The 20,407-nt window shown below is 37.3% G+C and overlaps 1 protein-coding gene and 1 pseudogene across 1 annotated transcript; both read left to right on the top strand.

Moving 5' to 3' along the window:
- Positions 1 to 7,320: 7,320 nt before the first annotated feature.
- On the top strand, positions 7,321 to 9,503 carry LOC114725050 (ran-binding protein 1 homolog b). The gene is made up of 4 exons (XM_028911505.1): positions 7,321 to 7,562; positions 7,652 to 7,803; positions 7,910 to 8,035; positions 8,837 to 9,503. Exons 1-4 carry the CDS (start codon positions 7,414 to 7,416, stop codon positions 9,073 to 9,075), a joined length of 666 nt encoding a protein of 221 aa, XP_028767338.1. The 5' UTR covers positions 7,321 to 7,413; the 3' UTR covers positions 9,076 to 9,503.
- A 3,337-nt stretch (positions 9,504 to 12,840) lies between these two features.
- On the top strand, positions 12,841 to 19,488 carry LOC114725054 (type IV inositol polyphosphate 5-phosphatase 3-like; annotated as a pseudogene).
- The last annotated feature ends 919 nt before the right edge of the window (positions 19,489 to 20,407 follow it).

The following is a 20,407-nucleotide window of genomic DNA, read 5'->3' as shown; positions in this document are numbered from 1 at the left end:
CCCCTCAGGCCATGCCTTATTCCTAACATATGATTTTAATTTTCCCAAGTACCTGTAAGTTAAAATTGCATTAATAATTACGAGTAAATGAAAGAACAATGTGAAATTTAAAGAGGCGGGAATAAAAGATAATCTAGTACCTCTCTATAGGGTACATCCATCGATAGTGAACTGGGCCAGCAACCTTTGCTTCTCGAACAAGGTGGACAGTCAAGTGAACCATAACAGTAAAGAATGATGGAGGAAATATCATCTCCAAGTGACAAAGTGTAAGAATAATTTTATTTTGCAGCTGATCAAGCTCTTCCGCTACCAAGACCTTCGCACACAACTTCTTGAAAAATGAACATAATTCTACCAAAACCACCGATACATCAGAAGGAAGTGTGTTTTTCAAGGCCAATGGAAGTAACTGTTGCATAAGAACATGAGAGTCATGACTTTTCAACCCAGTAACCTTTCGAGCCTGCAGATCGATACACCTTGAGATGTTGCTAGAATATCCATCTGGTACTTTTATGTTCTTCAACGTCGAGAGGAAGATATCCTTGTTCTGCTTTGTCAAGGTGAATTTAGCTGGCTGAAACTTGTCGTTTTCATCAGGCCAAGCCTCTTCACGAATTCCCCAGGCCCGTAAATCTTTTCTAGCTGCGAGATGGTCTTTGGACTTTCCAGCTTCATTGAGCAACGTATATAGCACATTATCGCACACATTTTTTTCAATGTGCATAACATCCAAACTGTGTCGTAGCAAATTAGATTCCCAATAAGGAAGAGTGAAAAATATGCTTCTCTTCCGCCATTGCATAGGTTGCGTATCAGATGTCCCACGAGATCGTCGTCCCAATCGTTCGGGATCCACACTCTTACCAAACTCGATATGAACATCTTCTAACTGCCGCAAAATATCCATACCAGACAAAGTAACAGGAGGATCTCTCTTCTCCTGTTTCCCATCGAAGCGAATCCGTTGCAATCTAAGTCTGTGCTTGGAATCAAGGAACCGTCGATGTCCTATGAAGCACCACTTGCGACTGTGTGGAAGGCGACATGGCACAGAATCAAAATTGCACTCAGGACAGGCCAACCCAGTATGCACATTCCAGCCAGACAAAGTTCCCAAACCGGGAAAATCACTTATTGTCCACATCAAGGCTGCACGGAGATTGAATAGTTGCTTGTCATGTGAGTCATATGCCTCAACACCATTCGTCCATAGGTCGAGCAATTCGTGTATCAACGGTTGCAGGTATACGTCAATATCATTTCCTGGTGCTTTCTTGCCAGGAATGATCATGGAAAGCAAAAAGGAGCTCTGCTTCATGCACATCCAAGGTGGTAGATTGTATGGAATTAACACCACCGGCCAGATACTGTAACTTGTGCTCATGTTTCCGAAGGGATTAAAACCATCGGTTGCCAATGCAAGACGTACATTTCTAGGATCATTGGCAAAGTCTGGAAATTTCGCATCAAACGCTTTCCACGCCTCCGAGTCTCGTGGGTGCCTTAACCTACCATCTAGGTTTTCCTCAGTCGCGTGCCACCTCATGTGCTGAGCCATTTTTGATGACATATACATTCTTTGCAACCGTGGTTTCAAAGGAAAGTATCTAAGAAAATAATATATTAAAAATTTAAAATACCGAATATTTTTAGAGACGGAACAAGTAACACGCTGTAATAATTTGTACCTGAGAATTTTGGCCGGTTTCTTCTTTTGCTTCTTGCCCTTTCGTACCGACTTATAGCGTGACGTCTTGCATCTCGTACAAATCTCTTTGTTGGCATCATCTCCCCAGTATAGCATACAGTCGTTTGGGCATGCATCTATCTTCTTATAGTTCAAGCCAAGCTTGTTAATAATCTTTTTTGCTTCGTAAAAAGACGGAGGGAATTCAGCTTGGGGGAAAGCATCTCCCAGTAACTCCAGCAACATAGACATCGCCTTGTCAGTCATACCGCACAAGCATTTGATGTGATACAGCCTCACCAAGAATGACAACTTCGAATACTTTGTACACCCAGAATAAAGAGGCTTGTCAGCTTCGGTCATGAGGTCAAAAAATTCCCGAGCAGTTTCGTTTCTTAGAAACTCCGGTTGAGGTCCCTCTACTTCATCTTCGTTGGGATTCGAGCTTTCGTGAACACCAAAAGCATCACGCACAGCATCATTCACGGCATCGGCCTCATCCACTCGAACTCCCATCCGTGAAACTACTGGCACTGACTCAGCACCCATATCTAGCCGTTCCCCATGTAGTTGCCAAAATACGTACTCTCGCGGAAAAGGCTTAAAGATTAAATGTTCCCTAACAATATCTTTGGGATGCCACTTTTTGAAATTACATTTAGGACAGGGACACTGAATCTTACCATTTACGGCAGCATTGGCGAAAGCAAAATCCAAGAAATAGTTTAGACCAGCCAAGTATTGCGGAGTCGACCGGTGCAAGTTGATCCACGACCTATCCATGACTAATAATGCTCAAATTTCGTGAAAATATGCCACAGAGCTCAAAGAGAAGTTAAAATGAAATTCAGTTGAAGTGCTTCAGCTTATAAAGGGCGGAGGAACGGTCATTTTTTTGTAGCGGTTACAAAACCGCTACAAATTTGTAGCGGTTTTAACGGAAAATTTCAATTTCCAGCGGTTATTAACCGCTAGAAATTCTAAATATCGGTTACAAACCGATAGAAATTTCTAGCGGTTTAACGGGACATCTGTTTTGAATTTTCTAGCGGTTTTATAACCGCTAGAAAATTCGGTCAAATTTGAGAATTTTCTAGCGGTTCACGAGAACCGCTAGAAAAAATTCGGTCAAATTTGAGAATTTTCTAGCGGTTTTGGTGAACCGCTAGAAAATTCTACAGTTTTAAAAATATTTATTAAATTAATAAATGATTATAGAATTATTTCGAGTAATTAATATGTTTAACGTGTTTAATAAATTGTAATGTTGATGTTGTAATAAATAAATAAATATTTCAATATTAATTAGTACTTGACATAAATAAAATTATAGAAATAAATCAATAAAGGAAACAAATAAATATAAAATTTAGATAAATATCTAAATAATATATAAAACCGTAAAATTAAGATTCTAATAAAATCCGATACAATGAAAGCAAATCATGGGTGGGGGGCAGAAGCAGCATCATCGGGATCATCCTCTGCTGAATCCTCCGGCTGACGGTGGGCAGGCCGCTCAACCTGCTGGGACTGGACTGGCGGATGGCGGGGTAGGGGCGGGACTGGTGGCATGTGTAGGTCGGGGATGTCAGGAACCGAGATGTTTGGAGCTATACTGACCACCACATGACGCAGAGCCGTAGCAGCTGCCAAGAGCTGGTCAAGCTGCGTCTGGAGCTGACGATCACGCTCCTGGAACTGACGATCACGCTCCACGATCCTGGCCTCGAACTCTTGTCTGAGCTCCTCTCGCAATTCCTCTGAAGATGAGGAACCCGGCCGCTTCGCACTCGCATGAGAGCTCCCAGCAGTATATGAAGGGCCAGCGCCACTTGAGCGGGGCAGCCTAGTCGGTGTAGGTCCAAGTCCAAGCCCGCTAACTCGACCAGGGTGCTGCGGCCGGCCAAGACCCGCTAAAAGTGAGGCGGTGGGATCCAAGGCAGACCCCTGAGACTCACGCAACTCGGAATCGACCTGAGTCATCCGTGCCTACCAAAATTAATATAAAGAAGTTAATTATAATATAATGATATCTACACTGTGATATTATATTAATATTTAATTTATTACTTACCGCTATCTCCTCAACCTCATCCGACGCACGCCCGTCTCGGGGTCTATACACCATCGGCCACATCTCGCCATAAGTGGGCGTGTATCCCCGCTCCTGCTGCGTCTTTTCTATCTGTAAATGAAATCAAAGAAATAATTAGTTACAAATTAAATACATCTACATATTTAATAAATTTATTTCAAGTACTCACAATCTCGTCATAAGTGATCGCAAAGCTCCTGGATCCAGCCCTATGACGTATCGTCTGATGCCTGACGCTCCTAGCATTTCTCCTAGAAAGAGCCTGAAGCAAAATGTAAAAAAATTAAATTAAATGAGTCAAGTCGGATAAAAAATAAAGAAATTATAATTAATACAATATTATCATACCATCTGGTCAGCCGTCATCCTAAAATAGACGTAAGTGGACCAGTCTTGGTCCGGGACTCCACCAGGTACATCTGCCAGTATCTCCTGGAGGGGCCTCGTCCCGTCACCTTTCTTCTCCCTCCACAGGTCGGCCCTCCTGTTCTTCCATGCCATCCCCAGCCTCTTGATCGTGTCAGCCCTCAACTCCTCCCCCAGAATAAATTTACTCTATGATTAAAATAATAAATTAACTAAATAACAAATTATAAACAAATAATTAAGCAATTTCAATAATTAAAAACAAATAATTAGTTTTTAACTAATTTAACAATATTATAAATAAAATATAAATTAATCAAAGTTTAATAATAATTAAACAATTAAGTAATTTAAATAAAAAAATATTTTTACTCAACTAAATTTAAAATTATTATAAGTAATAAATTAATGAAATCAATAACAAATTATTTTCATTTAACTACTTTTAAATAATTTAAATTAAAAATATATATTCATTTAACTACTTTTAAAAATATTATAAATAACAAACAAATTAAATAAATAAAAAATTATAATCAAACAATTAAATTATTTGAAAACAAAATATATAATCATTTATTTAAATTAAAAAAAATTATAAATAACAATTTTATATTACCTTCATTATTTCCCAGCCTTGCTGCTTCTTGTCTGAGGTGATCTTCTTCCAGTCCTGCACGTAGATGGGGAACAGCGTCCACTGCTGACCAAGGAGGCGCACGTACTTGTTGTACAACTGGCCACCTTTCTTCGTCGGTTGGCCCAACTCATTGAGCGGCACAACCACTCGTCCGCCCGTCATCATAGACAGCTCTCTGGCTGTCAGCCTCCGATAGGACCTGTTCCCCTCAGTGTCTACAAAATTTAATTAAGAAATAAATTATATATCAATAAATTAATATAATTTCTATATAAATTAAATACTGATCAAAACTTTAAAAAGTTAAAATAAATACTTACCGACAAATTCCACCTCATAACCAGCCTGACGTCTCGGAGCAGGACGCTGTGCAGCCTGGGGATACTCATTCCCCTGATCCTGCTCCTCCTCCTCCTCCTCCTCCTCGTCAGCAGCATCAGCATGGGGTTGCTCATCCCCAGTAAAATGAGCCTCCTCAGTCCGCTCAATACCATCCTGCTCCATAAAACTGAGGATATCCTCCTCGCTCAGATCGTAGTCATGAATGCTGGGAAATGGCTCATCAGCATCATGATGAACCTCACTGGGTCCAGCTCTCTCAGGATCAACTGGGTCTTTCCCATGTCGACGAGGCATCCTAATAACAACAAATAGTAATTATTTATAAATGAAATAAAAAAAATTAATTTATAAGCTATAACATAATAAAATTAATATAATAAAACATAAAATAAAAATTATTTATCAATAAATTACTATTTTTACCTGAAAATAAGGATCTGCAACTGAATCAGAACTCAAATATGTTTGTGAAGAAAATTCAGCAGAGCTTCGCTTCCAGAACGATTGAAGAAGTGAGAGTGTGGGGGGGGTATATATAGACCGAGACTTTCTAGCGGTTAGGCACAAAACCGCTAGAAATTTCTAGCGGTTTTGTGCCTAACCGCTAGAAATTCCCAACGGTCATATGACCGTTGGGAATTTCTAGCGGTTCACGGCAGAACCGCTAGAGATTTCTAGCGGTTCGGCCTGAACCGCTAGAAATTTCTAAACTCCTCGGGGAATGAAAAAAATTTCTAGCGCTTCATGCATCAACCGCTAGAATTTTTCAGTGTCTAGCGGTTTATTAACCTGAACCGCTAGAAAGTAAACGCTACAAATTTGGCGCCAAGTTCCCGCCAAAGCCCGGGGAGTTTTCTAGCTCTAATTTTCTAGCGGTTAGGGGGTAACCGCTAGAAATGTGCGTTTAATGGTCAAACCGTCTGTATTTTGCAGCGGTTTTTGTAGGAACCGCTAGAAATATCTGAAATTTCTAGCGGTTTTGTTTAACCGCTAGAAAGGTTCCGCTGCTACTTCTACAATTTCTTGTAGTGTATATATATATTGCTGACCATAAAAAACTTTGACATAATTGCTTCACAACAGTATGCAGGATCATGCTTTGCTCACATATATTAATGTCATGTACCGCCCGGCAATGGGACTGGTCACACACAGAAGCTAGACTCAATATCTCTAAAATAAAAATTGAGCTTAATTGAGTCTTTCAAGAGGAAATAAAAAAACTATTTTCCCCATCCATTGAAATTTACTCATCTGAATTTGGATTAATTCAACGAACCAGATGCGGTTGGACAAAAGGCCATACAGGCTACATTTTTTGTGTGACATTAGGAGAGCCGACCGGGTTCCATATTTGGAGAGAATCATGATTCATTCTAGCGATGGAATGGAGGTGAAAGGTCTCAAATGCCCTTATCCATCACCATTATTCCTTCCCAGTCTTCCACCACCCTCACATCCGGTCACTATCATAGCCCAGGCAGCTGTGTCGATCAGCTCTGTTGCTGTTTCTGCCGGTAAATACCAAAAATGGCGTCTTCCTTCTAAGTTGTTGATTTGCCCCTGAATTCAGTTTCACTCTATCTTCGAATTCCTATGCCTCCCCCTGAATTTTTTATTGCTCGATTCTGTCCTCACTCATTTCTCCTGATTCAAACTCCTTCTGCTCCCGCTTCGCTTCTCGTCTTCACCCTCCCCCACACTCACTTACACAGGGCTACGGCTAAGACCACCAAGAATGTAAGCAACCTAGGAACGGAGCAAGAAAAATGAGAAGGCCGAGGACTTCAAAGTAATTCACTTATACCTAGTATATAGTTTAACATTACAGGAATATTTTAAAAATCCTATCACATTAGTTAGATTAAATAATTTATCATCTTTTTTAATTTACCTTAATTAGTTAAACAGTGGCTCTTAGGAGCTTTTTTTTTTTTTTTTTTTAAGCCTGAGCAATGAATATACCTTTTTTTCATTCATACCCTTTTTTTTTTGTATGAATGAATATGTAGAATTTGGGCCAACTAAAATTTTCAAATTTCCAACCATCCGTTAGCCCACATTCACACTGGGACTTACGTTGCGCGCCTATCCCCTGAACGTCAGGCCTTTTACAGCTCTTTTTCGTTGTGTGGGTCCGGGGGGAGCATTATACATCTCGACGCCCTCGCAGAGGCCGCTTTCTCGCCCGCTTTACTACCAAACCCTAGCAATAGCCTTACCCTCTCTGTCTTGCTGTCTCTGTGTGTGTCTCTCTATCCCTTACTAAACAATATGTCGAGCAACGATCCCGAGCACCGTGAAGAGGAGGAAGCCCCTGCCGGCGATGATGAAGATACTGGAGCTCAAGTTGCTCCGATCGTCAAACTTGAGGAAGTTTCCGTCACTACTGGCGAAGAAGACGAAGATCCTGTTCTCGATCTGTATGCAGTTTTTTGTCAACTTTTTCTTTTAGGTTCTTGGCGTCTATTTGTTTTGTCGTTGAAATTAAAGCGTATTTGCTTGATTCCAGGAAATCTAAGCTCTACCGTTTCGATAAAGATGGGAATCAATGGAAGGAGAGAGGCGCCGGTACTGTCAAGTTCCTGAAGCACAAGGTTACTGGGAAAGTTAGGCTTGTGATGAGGCAGTCGAAGACGCTCAAGATCTGCGCCAATCATTTCAGTTCGTAACTCACTCTATCCTTTTTACTTGCATTATTGTCACTGGTTTTGAATTCGATTATTTTTTGGATAAGTTTCATCGTGTGCTCGCTTTTTTCCCGACGCAGTTGTTCCGTCAATGACCGTGCAAGAACATGCTGGGAATGAGAAATCTTGCGTTTGGCATGCTAGTGACTTCGCTGATGGTGAACTGAAGGACGAACTTTTTTGCATTCGATTTGCTTCAATTGAAAGTAAGTGTGTGCTTTCAAACAATAGACTATTCTATCTTCTTCTGTAATTGAAATTGTAATTCAGCATACCACTGCTGATATAATTGAAGTTTCATACTTTTTTAATAAATTCAGATATATTCTGGCTGCCTTAATTTATACATTTACGGGTTATCGGTTAGTGATCATCATTTTGATATTATTAATTATGTGCACTAAATTAATTTAAACCATTTGCCTTAGTGTTTGTTCTGCGCCTAATGGCTTTGGGAAACCCAACCAAAAATATATATATATATATATATATATATATATATATATAGCAGATGCGAACACCATTTAGGAGGGAGTATTTGAACATGTTAAAACATTTTCGTATCAAGTTTTCTATGAAATTTTGCTACGGTACTGCATCATAAGCTATTGCTTTTTCTTATGAAATTTTGCTTTTGTTGGTTGCAAGTCTATATAACCAGTGTTGGGTATTAAAAAGTTGTAATTTTTATAAGCACGGATACCTTTCCGTACAGTGCTTATTATTTGTAATTTGGGCTTTTTTTTTTTTTTGGTTGCCAGATTTGTAATTTGGGTATTAAACACATCTGGATAACGACGTGCTTATTTCTTTTTCCTCCTGTTGGCCAGATTTGGGGAATAATTTAGGAATGAAATTGGTACTTAGTGGGAGTGGTTGTGTTTAATAGTTTCTTTGTTACACGTCCCTCTTTTCTTAAGGCAACAATCATAATAAGTGTTTTGCTTGTCCATTACGGGGCTTAATTTTGGATTTAGAATTTAATTGTGTCTTGCCTCGTCTTGTAGACTGCAAAAACTTTATGGAAACATTCCAAGAAGTTGCTGAATCTCAGAAGAAGAAAGAGGAAAACAAAGATGCATCTTCTGCTGCTGGTCTCCTTGAGAAGTTGAGTGTTGAAGAGAAGACCGAGAAGTCTGAGGACAAATCTGAGGAGCAAAAAGACGCACCTAAAAAGGAAAGTAAGGATGAACCAGAGAAAACGGATACAGAGAAGAAAACCGAAGAGCCAGCTTCATCAGCTTGAGTATAATCTCTTGTTGTTTCATACTTCCTGGCAACATGAAAGATCAGGTGGTTGGCTGCATATCCACCCATATCTTGAGTTATTCATACTTGTAGTCTTCGGACTGTGTCAGTCATGGCCATGAAATTGAGCGAGTCCGTGGCTTCTGTCGAGTCTTTTATCAGCAAGCAAAGTTTGGGTCAAGTTTGAATTATATTGAGGGTTGTGCTTTTGGGGTCTGGGCGTCTATTGATGTTACTTCCATCTATATTGTGTATTTGTTGCGAGTAATGAGTCAGTCGTGCTGTTTGTAAGGGGGAGACGGGGCCATAGTGAAAGTTATTTTTTGAAAAAAAGGGGGTGTTGGATACAAATGGTTTGAGTTTCCCATTTTTTTAACAGACTCAAACTCCATGGTAATATATTCCCTTCTCTGCTGCCTTTCATGAGCTCCAAAGCCACTCTTCCCTTCACTACTAGCTTTCATTTTTCTAGTTGCGGAAATGTTCTGTCAAATAAAAGCCTTTGGCTCATGTTTTTAATAATTTACGCCGACAATCACACTATCTGTAGTCCTTACTCTTACCCAGGCATTTTTGAAATGAGGAAATTCTTAGAACTTAAAAATCGCTTTATGGATTGGTGTAATCTTTGATAACTTGGGAGTTTTTGTTTGACTATTTCGTGTTTCATGCACCATGAAGGATGAACTTCGTGGTACGACGGAGGACACAAGTTCCGCTGGCAATCGTGTATGTCAAATGAAAACCGCAATGAATATCATGTAAAATCTCTAATGAATCATATCTTTCATGAGTCAAGAATACATCACTTGCAACATAAGAGGGCTGGGCTATTTTTTCCTCGATGGTCAGGAGCTTTAATATAAAATTTGAATAAAATTAAAATGAGTGTTGGATTTACGTGCGTCAACAAAAATTGAAGTATGTCAGGGTTTCAAACAAAAAGTATATAGCCAAAATTTGAGCGCTTGAGTCTCAATGATGCATGGCCAAAAGCTGATTAACTAGTATGAAGATATGCTGCTTACGAGAGCCGGCATACCCCCTTGGTGTGTGTTTTATTGCTCTAAATTTATTTACAAGTCATTCAGTTGCTGGGGAAAATTTTGAAAGATTAGCTTATAATCTTAATAAATATTTCATTTTTTTCAAAAATATTTTTGACTTCTACTCATTTCTTTCAAGCCTTTTTTCCATCATAATTATTTATCAATACACGTCAAGGGAACTATTTAAAGATAATATTAATTGCTTTATAAATTTTGTAAAAACAATTTACATGTAAAAACATGAGAGGCTTAAGACAAAAAATGAGGATTATAAAATATGATGACAAATGTCTTGTTATTTATTAACCTTACCATTTTTTTTTTTTTAACCTTACCAAATATAGTTTCTCATGAAAGTATGGCTTCTTTCCACGTCGACGTGATGGCCCTTTCTCGTGAAAAAATCTTAGTGGGATTCTCTGCCCTGACTGCCCGACATCTGTCCTCCCAGTTCACGTCGGCCAACTGAAAGAAGCAGCTTCCTTCCAAAAAGATAAATAAATAAATTGCAGTAAAATATGCAGTAAATCTGCCAAACTATCAACATATAGAAACTAAAATCTGAAGATTAAACTTTACGGTTCAAAAAGGAAGGAGGAAGGTTCCTGGCGATAGCTTTAAATCTCAGTAACTCCAAGATATAGCCAACAGTTATATCGAAGAAGGGGGGAAATGTGCTGCAAGTTCAAGAGAACCCGGATTCAGCTAATGTCTAGAAGTCAAAGATCAATATTAATGGTTCAACAGGAACCTCTGCACGATGCATTGACCGTTTCAATCAAAATGAAGATATGGTTGAATTTATAAAGGATTTTACAGAAATATCAATCTTGTCCAGTGGTTGTATTCAAGTAATGGATTGTAATCATTCCCTTCCACCCAAAATTTCGACTTTCAAGATGCAATCTTCTACTCTGTTGTCATTCTTTTGGTTGTCCAATGATATGTGAATTTTGATCCATTCTTAGATGTGCATGCTTTCCCCCTCCACAATCAACCTGTGTGCGTTTATTAAAACCAGATATAATTACTTGAATTACTCTGTCTAGCTAATGTTCTTGGATAATTAGCCTTTGTACAATAATAAATACTACTCTTCCGGTCCTAATTATAAGACCCAATTGACTTATTTGAGGAGATTAAGGAAGTAAGTTAAGTTGGTTATTTATAATAAATAAGTGTTGTTATTCCTAAAATATCCTTGCTAATTAAGTATATTGGCTAAAACTATCATTATTAGAAGGATTATCTTGGAAAAAAATGCATAAATATAAGAGAGAAAATGGATTGGGTCTTATAATTAGGACCAAATAAAAAGTCAAATTGGGTCTTATAATAAGGACCGGAGGAGTATAAGATTTATTCTAATAAATTAGCAATAAAAATTGCTTTGGAAAGAAAACAAGAAAAGAAAAGAAAAAAAGAAGAAGACGAAGAAGAAAAGAAAGCTGATTCAGAAATCACATGATGGAAGCATGGCCGGCCATTGTTTTCTTGCAAATAATGTAGTTCTAATTTTATTTTGCAATAAAGGTAAAACATGAAAGTGATTCCTCCAATTATGCACACCTTTTTCTATTTCTTAATTGGATACGCAATGAATTTTCTTTTAAAAAATTAATTCGATGACTTATTCTTCATATAGTGATAACTTTAAGAAAATAAGTTCTTCAAAAGATTACTATATCATAAAACACATGAGCTTTTTCTAAGCATCCAGGAATTCAGATGAATAATTTACATGTTAGGACTATTGAGCGAGTGAAACTTGTATGCATGCAATATATATATATATATATATATATATATAGAGCCCTGATAAATAATACCAAATGTTCTTGTAATTGTAATAAATAATACGAGTACAAAATGGTTTTTTTTCCCTTTATGATGTAATGTCCTCAACATGAGGAACAAGAATATCCTAATTTTGGTGTGAGAAAGGGGAAATATAAAGGTGGAAAAGAATATCCAAGTCAGGGTCACATGAGTGCATATTAAATAATCTTAGTTTTGCTGCCTCTTGGTATGGCCGAGTGATTAGTGAACCACCTCCTTCACTGATTAGTAATGTGTGGCCATGTGGATATGTTTGCCTTTCATTGCTCGAATCTTTGCCAATTTCGGACATGAAGCATCATTCCTCGTCATTCCACATGTCTTCATGTCACATTAGGTATCGTCATGAGCAGCCACATGAAGTACTGGCCAAAAAATAAATGTCATTTTTTAGCAAATAAAATAAAAATTAAGCTTTCTCATTACAATTTTAAACCATAAAATAAAAAAAATAATTTAGACATTTACATGGTATTTAGACATTTAAATTGTATAACTGCCATGGGAATTTTTATATAAAAAGTATCAATGTTCTGTGAATTTTATGATTTGGATTCTTCTAACCAATAAAATTTTTAATGACAAATTTTTTCCTCATTTTTTTTACTTAATAGAGTATTATAATATGCAATTTTTTTTTTACTTACATAACCACACGTTAATTTAATTTTATTCCATGTGAATTATTTGCATCATAGCTAGCATTTACCCGTCACTACTTGGAGAATATTGCAGTATCCCTCTATAAAAAGGGGAAAATTCCAATTAAATGTATGTAAATAAATGAAAACGACTGTGTATGTGTCGGCACTCTTTCCACTATGGCGTTGCAGAAATCCAAACTTACAAAAAGATCTGGTCTTGATAAACTGGGGAACGGCTGAGTCAAATCAGACATCCGGGAGCGCATGAAGAGTGAAGCTTTTTGAAATTGGCGGGTGGCGGATGCCCAAACTTCCAATGTTAGGCCTTGGAGTCACATGGACCCACCTCTTTGCCGACCTATAAATGTGTCGATGCTCTGTTGATGATCCTTTCTTGCTTTCTTTAATCCAACTGTGTGTTGACATTTATGTTTTGTTTCCATCGCATGAAGCTTATTAAAGTCCATAACTTTGGTTAGTCTCGCACCATTATCCTCTCTTCAATCTTAAATTAACACCTCAAAGTTTTTTAAGTATTATATAGAATTTCCATGGTCAATTCCTCAAAATCCTCGCTAAAAACCAACGAGACTGTGCTCCGATACCTAGTCCTCCGTCTATCTTGGGCTTGGCACTCTCGCAGCTTTACTAGCTGGTTGAATCTTCGTCTTCCCTCGTACCTTTTCTTTTTCTTCGTACTTGGATTAGAATTTTGTCTTCTACTTTATATTCATTCTGTATCCATCTATAGACTATAAATTTACAGATGAGGCGACGGACAAAGCAGCTACATCTACATCAGGTTACCTCTCTATCTCTGTCTCCTGTCTCTTTTCTCTTCCCCTTCTTCCTTGATTGTGCTTGGATTCTTGTTATTGTTTTTGGTGTATTGGGTTTATTTAATTTTGGGGGAAAATGAGGTAAAATTGCAGAGGACTTGGGCTGAACTATGTTGTTTGGGTTGGTCCTGCCTACAGCTCTTATGGGCTAGAGTAGTCGTGCGCAAATGGCTTAACATAGAGAGCAATGAATCCGATTATAGCGCCGACCCTGATGATGATGATGATGATGATGAGGATGACCCTGATAATGATTCCGGCAACGAAGGTGAAATAGAATCTATACTATTATCATGTGATTTTGTGTATCCATTGAGTGCTTTTAATATTGGCAAAAAGGATTTTGCATGGAATTAGGATAAATTGAGCTCTATGATGTCCGACATGTTGCTGGTGCTCTGAAATTCTGAATTCCAATTATTTTAAGATACTTTTATGATTTCGGTTTAAAGATCCATTTCAGTCTTCATTCGCGCTTTAATTTCGGTCTTATGCAGAATTGGGAAGACAATCCCGGTTTTGGGGAAACAGAAGCCATGAAGCACCCCTTGAATCTAATGGTGGTATTTTTGCACCAAATTTTTTCTGCTTTATTATTGAACTGCTATACTTCTTTAATTTCTAGATACCACTGAAGGGGCATACTATTCTCTAGACTGGTATAAGACTTTCTGCTGGTGTAAACAATGATAATAAGCTCTCAAGCTAGGAAAACATGTGTAGTTCAAATCTAATATCAATTGTTCAGATTTTCAGATATTTTGGGAAATTTCATTTATCCGATTTATAGGAGTTGATGAATTTTGTTATTTCCCCGCCCTTTTAGAAACTTCATGTAAATTTTTGCATCCAAATAAACTTTATGATGCCTAGTGCCTCTTAATATAAACTTCGCTGTTAAAAATGCACTTGAAAACTGACTTTGTGTGCTCCACTAATGGTAAACTAATGGACATTAATGGCGTGGTGTTAGATGTCCTTTTTTGAGAACTTAATGTATATTTTTTCACCCAAATAAATTTTATGGTGCCTAGTGTCCTTTAGGGGAAACTTTGTTGTTAAAATTGCATCTTAACTTTTTTTAAATCTCATGAAACTTTTATTGATATACAGAATATCTTCCAACTTTAAGGAGGCAAAAGTCATCAACTTACAGGGCTCAATATATAAACAGAAAGGAGCTTAGGTGAGATACTATTCTCGTGTTTGTTTAGCAAGCAAGAGCAGACACTTGTTTCATTTATTTAGCATTAGGTTTTTAAAGTTGCAACCTCTGATACTTGGTTTATGGTGTGTATTTATCTCCTAGAGTATGTGTTGGGACATGGAATGTTGGAGGAAGACTTCCACCAGAAGACTTAAATATTGATGATTGGCTGGGTATTGATGATCCAGCTGACATTTATGTTCTGGGGTAAGTGTTTCACCTTCTGAGATTATTTGTTCTTCATATTAAATTAGTATTATTATATATTCTTTCCGTTTTATTTATAAGCCACCCTCTCAAAGCTTTTCATGCTTCTATTTACAAGTTATTTTTCAAAATCTATGCATGGATATTGTTGAGTAATTTTGATGGAAAGAGGGATTGAAAGAGATTAGCAAGACTGGGTTATTTATATCGCATTTAATTAAGGATATTTTTAGAAAGATGGGGTAGTTTAATCATATCGACTAATTTTAACTAAACTTCCTTTCTGTGTGAATTATTTTAGGTGACTCGTACATAAGAATGAAGGGAATAATACATTTGTTGCAAAAACTTCGTTCTCCAGCACTGGATTCTTTTTACTCTGGTTCTTATGACATATATAAACCTGATTACAGCATCATTGTCATGTTTGATCACTTTTAATATATATTTCTGCAACAACTCATTTCATTACTTTCTGGTGCTTAGGATGATTAATCCTCTTTGTTTAACTAAAAAGATTTTTTTTTTTTTTTTTTGCCTTTGCAGCCTTCAGGAGGTTGTACCCTTGAATGCTGGTAACATTTTTGGTGCTGAAGATACTCGAGCTGTCCCAGTATGGGAAGATATCATTCGAGAAACACTGGGAAGAGTTCGACCAGCAGCACCAAAGATAAAATCCTTTAGTGATCCTCCGTCTCCATCAAAATTTAAGCCATCAGATGACATCCCAGATATAGAAGAAGAGATATTGCTTGAAAGTGATAGTGACATTGGTGAGGAGTTTCATCCTTTGTGTGAGGAACACAAAGCTTCTGATGGACGTACAGATGGATCAGTCACCAATAAAATTTCAAATAAAAACGTGCATAATTCAGATGCCACTAATTTTGCCTACTCAGGACCAGCTGACTTGGATTTGCAGAGACAACTTCCTTCTCCAAGGATCTTCAATAAATTAAATTGTTTGAACACTGATGATTCATCAGAACGTGCGGACACATCATCTGCACTGCAGACCACTAAACTAACCAGAATGCTTAGTGGATCTGAAAGGATTGGTTTGATGTGGCCAGAGCCACCACTTGATCTTCTATCCCAGCGAGTTTTAGAGAGACCGAGTTCATTCAAATCAATCAAATCCTTCAAAGCATCAGAATCTTTCAAAACATATAGTTCTTTCAAGTCAACTATGAATGAAGTACCATTGGGAATAGCTTTGCTTACAGAAGTTGACCTTGAAGCTTTGATGAAGCGGAAAAGAAGATCATCATATGTAAGAATAGTTAGTAAGCAGATGGTTGGGCTTTTCGTTACTATATGGGTTCGTAGGAGCTTGCGGAAACACATTCAGAATGTGAAGGTGTCAACTGTTGGTGTTGGTGCCATGGGATATATTGGCAATAAGGTCAATTTCTTTTCTTCAGAGTATTCTTCCCCTGCCCCAAACTCTTTTTAGTTGTTCTTCGTTAGTAGTTGTCGCTTTGTTTGGTAATATGTGATTTCCATTTACCAAGAATGAAACACATACATCATAGTTGGCACTTGAGGAATAGCTGTCTTCCAGGAGGATTTTATTCCTATAGCAGCATAGCCTTTGAATGAGCAAAAGAGACAGCTTTATGCAATTAAAAAAAAAAAAAATCCTTTACCAAAAGTATAGGATTAGCTAACCATCATTCTAAGAGATTCAATCTTCTCAAGTAATTAGTCTCCTTGCATGGATCTTCTCTGAAGGGCAGTGTCTGCTACTTTCCCCCTTATCTCATCAAAGTAATAAACGAAAATGCATACACAATGACTTAAACAAGAATATCAAGATCCACATCTGAATCTTTAATTCCATGTAAGGGAGGATAGTTTTAGTGATCGGCTAGAGTGATGTAAAGTGTTTACTGTTTAGTAGTTAAGTCCTCTAGCATTTAACTATTAGTTTTGGCATAATTACTCCAAATAATAATATTGATTTCCTTGTTTTTGATTTTATGAACTAGATCACTAGTACTTTTTGTGATGAACAGATATTGAATGGAGCTATCATCTGATCAATATATATTTTGTTTCAGATTATAAGACAGTTCTTTATTTTTCCAGGGATCCATATCTGTTAGCATGTCCATATATCAGACACTTTTTGTTTTATATGCACCCACCTTACATCAGGGGAAAAGGAAGCAGACGAACTCAAGAGAAATGCTGATGTGCGTGAAATACACCGAAGAACCCAATTTCATTCACGTTCTGAAATTGCTCTGCCTAAAAGTATCGATGATCATGAGTGAGTGCACGCATTATGATATCATTATTAATTGAGTTATTTTACATCCTCGTTAGAACTATTATGCCTGTTAACATTTCGTGTGTTGTCCTAGTGCTCTGAGTGACTTTATCCTCGCTTTTCAACTTTTAGCTTTGTTATTTGGTGTCATATTTTATGTATCTTATCATTTTCCTATTATTAGAATTATATTGTGCTCACATGGTATGTTTTGAAATGGGGAGTTTGAGATTGACATAGAATGATATGTCAACATTTCAAAGTTAGCTTATGAGAATCACGGGCCAAAAAAAAAAAAGTGTATGAGAAGATTATTCAAGTTATAATCTAAATGTGTCCTCTTAAACCATGACCGAACACATGTAGCATAATAGTGAGAATCAGAAGCATTTTTGTCACTGTCTATTATCTTATAACATGAAGTAGTAATATAGCATGTGCTATAACTTGCGCTGCTTTTGCATGTGCATTTAGCTTGGTTCATGGATTTAACTGGAGTGTTTTCAGGCTGTAGCTGTGCTTTGCTTTAGCTTCTTTTGTTGTCTGTTGTAATTCTTTTTGGCATGTTACGATTTAAGGAAACATAGTCAATTAATCATTTCTAATTATTTTGCAGAAGAATAATTGGTTTGGAGATCTGAATTACCGAATCAATTTATCATACGAGAAAACAGAGATCTTATCCTGAAAAAGGAGTGGTCAACATTGGTTGAGAAGGACCAGGTATGTTAGAATCTCATGCATAGTATGTACAGCATAAGAAACTCCTTCTGAGCATAAGACCTGTTGTTTTCTCTTTACTGCGATAATCGATGTCTTTCTGAGAATTGATTGGATTATCTGCTTACGAGCAGTTTTTCAATGATCAGTTACATGTAATTGTGTATTTATTTACACTTTCTGTGGTTTCCCTATTTTCATGTCATATTGACCTGTTACTAACACCTGCAATGCTTCCTTACTGACATCTTATTCTAATAGCTTGTGCAAGAACTCAAGAATGGTGCATTTGTTGGATGGTTGGAAGGCTCATTAAACTTCGCCCCTACTTATAAGTATGAGATTGACTCGGAGAAGTACCAGGGAGAAGATCCCAAGGCAGGGAAGCGTAGGCCAGCATGGTATGCTTGATTTTCTTGACTCTAGGCTCTGCTCCCATGTCTCTAGTCATGCTTTCTAATCAATATCCAGAAAAGCATTTTTCTCATATTTCTAGATCATACTATTCATATGAGCACCTGATTAATCAAAATGTGCATCCAAAAGAGAAACATGTGTACACTTGTTTCTCTTACGTGTTTCAGCTGCAAATTTAAAAATTGCTAAAATCTTACACTGAATCATTACAGAAAACACTGAATTTAATAATCATTTTCACAAGAGACCTATTCGAAGAATGTTCTTAGGAAGTAGCCAACCGTGAACCTTAGACATGGTCAATAGCCTCACTCACCAAATGATAAGAGCAGTTGGTACAGAACGCTGGCAAAGAATAGGGAAAGGAGAGAGAAGTAGAAATAGGAGATATATTTAAAAAAAAAAAAAAGGGGGAAACGTACAAAAAAATTTGAGGGAGAGATGGCTAGCAAGCGGAAAGAACATTTATTAATGATCAATCCGAGAAGTTTTTTAAACCCTCATCTCTGATAGTTTTATGTGAAGTCCAGCAAGAAGCAACTATTAATAAGATAAAATAAATCAAAATAGAAGGATAACTGAATTCTAGAATAACTACATTCTAGATAAAACCAATTAGCCAATAAAATACTTTCTGATTCATATGTTTATCCTTGATTCCTAATTAACAAATAACTACTTATATCTTCATTAGCAATTTATCATATGGTCCTTTTATGAATAACTACTTATATCTTCATTAGCAATTTATCATATGTTCCTTTTATGCTGTCCTTGATTCAAATGATCACTCAAGACTTTGCAAAATGCTAAATGCTGCTACAACTTAAACATCCAGCAAGGTATTTAAAATTTAATTTATTAAATCCCCAAAACCTGTCCTCAAAGATGTGAGATTTTGTGGGACCTGCTACATAATTTTGTATATATCAATTTTCTTGCTGATAATGCTAATTGCTATATATGTAACTTATCTTTCAGGTGTGATCGTATTCTTTCACGTGGCAAGGGACTGAGATTATTGAGTTATAGAAGGACTGAGCTCAAACATTCTGATCATCGCCCTGCCTGTTTCTGCTACCTATATGGCTGAGGTGGAGGTGTTCTCCTCTAGGAAGCTGCAACGAGCACTAACGTTCACAGATGCAGAGATTGAAAATGAAGAAGTCCTGACAAATTTTTGAACACCCCCACCCTCCCCCCCCCCTTTCCTTCTTCCAACCCATCCCCTTTCTTCCTTATTTCATTTCCCTTGCATCCATATTTGTTGTCATGCTAATAATTCCAATGCTTCCGGGATATGCAAGTCCAGCATACTGAACCGCCAAGAGGGTTTCCTTGACCACAGAATAATGGTATTCAGCTAAATCCTGCATCGTATTTCCCTCCAAAATGATAATATTTCTCATCATACCCCCCCCCCACTTTCTTTTTTGTATTTGTATCTGCTGAAGGCTACATTCTTTGTTTGCCTGATTGAAGGAGTTTGACCCAGATATCCACACTGATTGGTTCTCTTAAATAGTTGGACCATTTCAATAATTAGTTCTCCACATCTACTCCTAATGTATCATGTTTTCTATGTATTCCTTTCTCCTACAATGTTGATTCTAGTTCAATTCTCAGTTAGGATAGATGTAAATTAGACTTGGTTTTAATGATGTTTCTAGGATTATGGGCCCTTTATCTACCGGATTTGAACTTTTTTCCCTTCCCACATGTTATATTAGCTTTCTGCTGAATTATACAACGGAGATGTGCTTATTTTTCAGTTACTGTAGGATCTTAACAACTATGGCTTACACTACCCCATGATGTATTAAATATGAAAAATTCTAATGACACAGAAGTTAGATTACTGATATTAACACAAGCCTAAGCAGCTCCATTACTGCTATGACCTAAATTGGTTTGTTCGTATTGACTTTGCATTGCAGCCTGTCTCTGGTTCCAGCTTGAAATTTCAGCGTCCTCAATGTCATTTTCTCAAATGGGTGTCCATAATCTCTACTCTCTTTTGCAGGGTTTAGTTATGTTCTAAAGGAGGTTAAGTAATTACAGAATTTGACAGCGCACCAGCGGTAGCTACTCAAACTTCATTAGGTGAAATTTCTGGAATAAGATAGTTGATTT

The sequence above is a fragment of the Neltuma alba genome, unplaced genomic scaffold, assembly GCF_004799145.2.
Source record: "Neltuma alba isolate B1F8T4 unplaced genomic scaffold, ASM479914v2 tig00012217_pilon, whole genome shotgun sequence".
Taxonomy (NCBI): domain Eukaryota; kingdom Viridiplantae; phylum Streptophyta; class Magnoliopsida; order Fabales; family Fabaceae; genus Neltuma; species Neltuma alba.
Note: the sequence above shows the minus strand (reverse complement) of the source record. Positions and strands in the feature narration are given on the sequence as shown.

Excerpts from the sequence above, each read along its gene's own strand:
- LOC114725050 (XM_028911505.1), top strand. The coding sequence starts at position 7,414 with ATGTCGAGCAACGATCCCGAGCACCGTGAAGAGGAGGAAGCCCCTGCC. Across the intron at positions 7,804-7,909 it reads GATCTGCGCCAATCATTTCA|TTGTTCCGTCAATGACCGTG; the intron begins GTTCGTAACTCA and ends TTCCCGACGCAG. Across the intron at positions 8,036-8,836 it reads TCGATTTGCTTCAATTGAAA|ACTGCAAAAACTTTATGGAA; the intron begins GTAAGTGTGTGC and ends CTCGTCTTGTAG.